The sequence below is a fragment of the Saprolegnia parasitica genome, assembly GCF_000151545.1.
Source record: "Saprolegnia parasitica CBS 223.65 unplaced genomic scaffold supercont2.431, whole genome shotgun sequence".
In the NCBI taxonomy this organism is placed as follows: domain Eukaryota; phylum Oomycota; class Saprolegniomycetes; order Saprolegniales; family Saprolegniaceae; genus Saprolegnia; species Saprolegnia parasitica.
In genome coordinates this window covers 6,797-8,898 of record NW_012156825.1, presented here as the reverse complement: position 1 = coordinate 8,898, position 2,102 = coordinate 6,797, and the positions used below count along the sequence as shown (strand labels likewise).

Sequence of the window (2,102 nt, the reverse complement as noted above, 5' to 3'; positions counted from 1 at the left end):
GCTGCGAATGCTTGCGCTTTCGGCTGGCATCGTCCATCCGAATCTCTACAAGCTGGGATGCGATGATCTGCTGCAGGAGGCTCGTGTCAGTGGTCGCGCCAAGGACAACGCCGAGCTCTCGCCGTATCCAGGACATGGCCTGGTCGTTCGTCTTGTAGATGGCGGGCCACTGCCGGCGGCGAGCGTCTGCGACCGAAACCGAGGCGCGGCGATAGATAAGGGCGCGCTGTCGTCGCGCCAAGCTGCGTGGGGACGGCGCGGTCGTCGCGAGGTCTTCCACGTCGTAGTCGTCGGCGGACGCGACATTCGTATAGAGCTGTGCGAATGGCGCGCGGCAGATGGGGCATCGCACGGGCGCACCTCGGTCGCGCAAGTGGTCGGCCCACTGAAGTATGCACGCGCGGCAAAACTCGTGGAGGCAGGCGGCGACGAGGACGCCGTCGACGAGCGGTTTGAGGCAGACGGGGCATGCGCCGTGGAGCACCGATGCATCGCTGCTGCTGTCGACGCTATCGACGCTAGAGACGTCGCTTGTTGCGTCGGCTGGCGCGTGCTCGGGGTTCTCGATGGCAAAGAAGCCTTCGTCACGGGCCTCTGCCCAGTCGCTGGCCTCCTCGGTTGCCATATCGGTCCGGAAGCCTTTGTGATCGAATAATGTACTAAATGTGACAGGTTTTTGTTTTAGCAAGCCATCTGACTTTTGGTTGTAGTGCTGCTCGCGAGGCATCCTACAGCTAGGATTATGCCAACGTCGATAGTTGGTCGATAGCAAGAGATCGGGCCCGTCGGACGCTCTTGCGCCGACAGTGTAGTTGCCACTGCGGTGAGGCCACGAAACTATCATTTGAGCCAATCAGCAGTGACTTGGAGGTGTCAATTCAGCCAATCAAAAGCCTTAAAATACCGACATTCTCGTCGCCACTACAATCCAGCAACAACCGACCATCATTTTATTGCATCACAAGTCACGCGTCTATCATTTCGCCTCCCACCAGACGCATGTGCGGGCGGGTTCAAATACCAGGCTACAAGCTGCTCCTCGTTGGCGATAGCGGCGTCGGCAAGACGACGTTCCTACAACGTCATGTGACGGGCGAGTTTAAGAAGAGGTACATCGCCACGCTCGGCGTCAAGGTCCACCCGCTCCAGTTTGACACCAACTTTGGCCCGATCAAGTTCAACAGCTGGGACTTTGCTGGCCAGGGCTCCCACGATGACCACTACGCCGACGCCCAGTGCGCGATCATCATGTTTGACGTCACGTCGCATGTCTCGTACAAAAATGTGCCCCACTGGTATCGCGCTATTCGCCGCGTCTGCGAGGACATTCCGATCGTACTCTGCAGCAACAAGGTAGACGCCGAGCGCCACAATGTCAAGCAAATCACTTTTCACCGTGAGAAGAATCTCAAGTGTGTCGAGATGTCGGTCAAGGCCAACTACAACATCGAGAAACCTTTTCTCTGGCTCGCGCGCAAGGTTTTCGAGGACGACAACGTGATGTTTGTGGACCCGCCCGCCTGCTGCTGCTACATGTCGGACCTCGTCATGGATGCGAGGCTGCTGGCCGCCTTTGAGGCCGACAATGCGGCCGCGAGAAACGTGGCTTTACCTGACGAGGACGACGATATTTAAGCATTTAACGTTCGCATTTATTCCGACCACCCAGAGCCATGAAATGAAATGAGCGAGCACACCACGTAGTTAGAAAAGGCATCGAACGACGCTTCCATGGACTATGGATCGAGCTTTTATTCATTGATTCGCCCACAATACGACCATCACGTACGTAAGTTACCAAGCCGTTGACCGAGACGACGCTCGCCGACGTTGTGCCGCGCCACGGACGCGCTTGCAGCTACCGACCCGCCACCTGGGCTCGAGGAAGACTTCTACGAGGCACCTGCTGCCGTAGCCGCCGCAGCCGAGCTCCGGCTACCCGACGCTATCTTACCCAAGTACGTCGACTTCGCTACCAAGTGATGCTCCGCGCGGTCAAGTTCCGCGCACATTTGCACTGGCTCGACAGGGCCGACCAAGCGTGCCCTCTTCTGCCCCGCGCACGAGACGTACCGCCACTTCCTCGTAGACTGCGACTTCAT

At 58.1% G+C, this 2,102-nt stretch overlaps 1 protein-coding gene across 1 annotated transcript; it reads right to left on the bottom strand.

The window, feature by feature from the left end:
* Positions 1-49: 49 nt before the first annotated feature.
* SPRG_16876 (hypothetical protein) lies at positions 50-625 on the bottom strand (the record flags this gene model as incomplete). The annotated part of the gene is made up of 1 exon (XM_012356314.1): positions 50-625. A coding segment is annotated over one exon (576 nt), but the record flags the coding sequence as incomplete, so codon positions are not given.
* Positions 626-2,102: the final 1,477 nt, after the last annotated feature.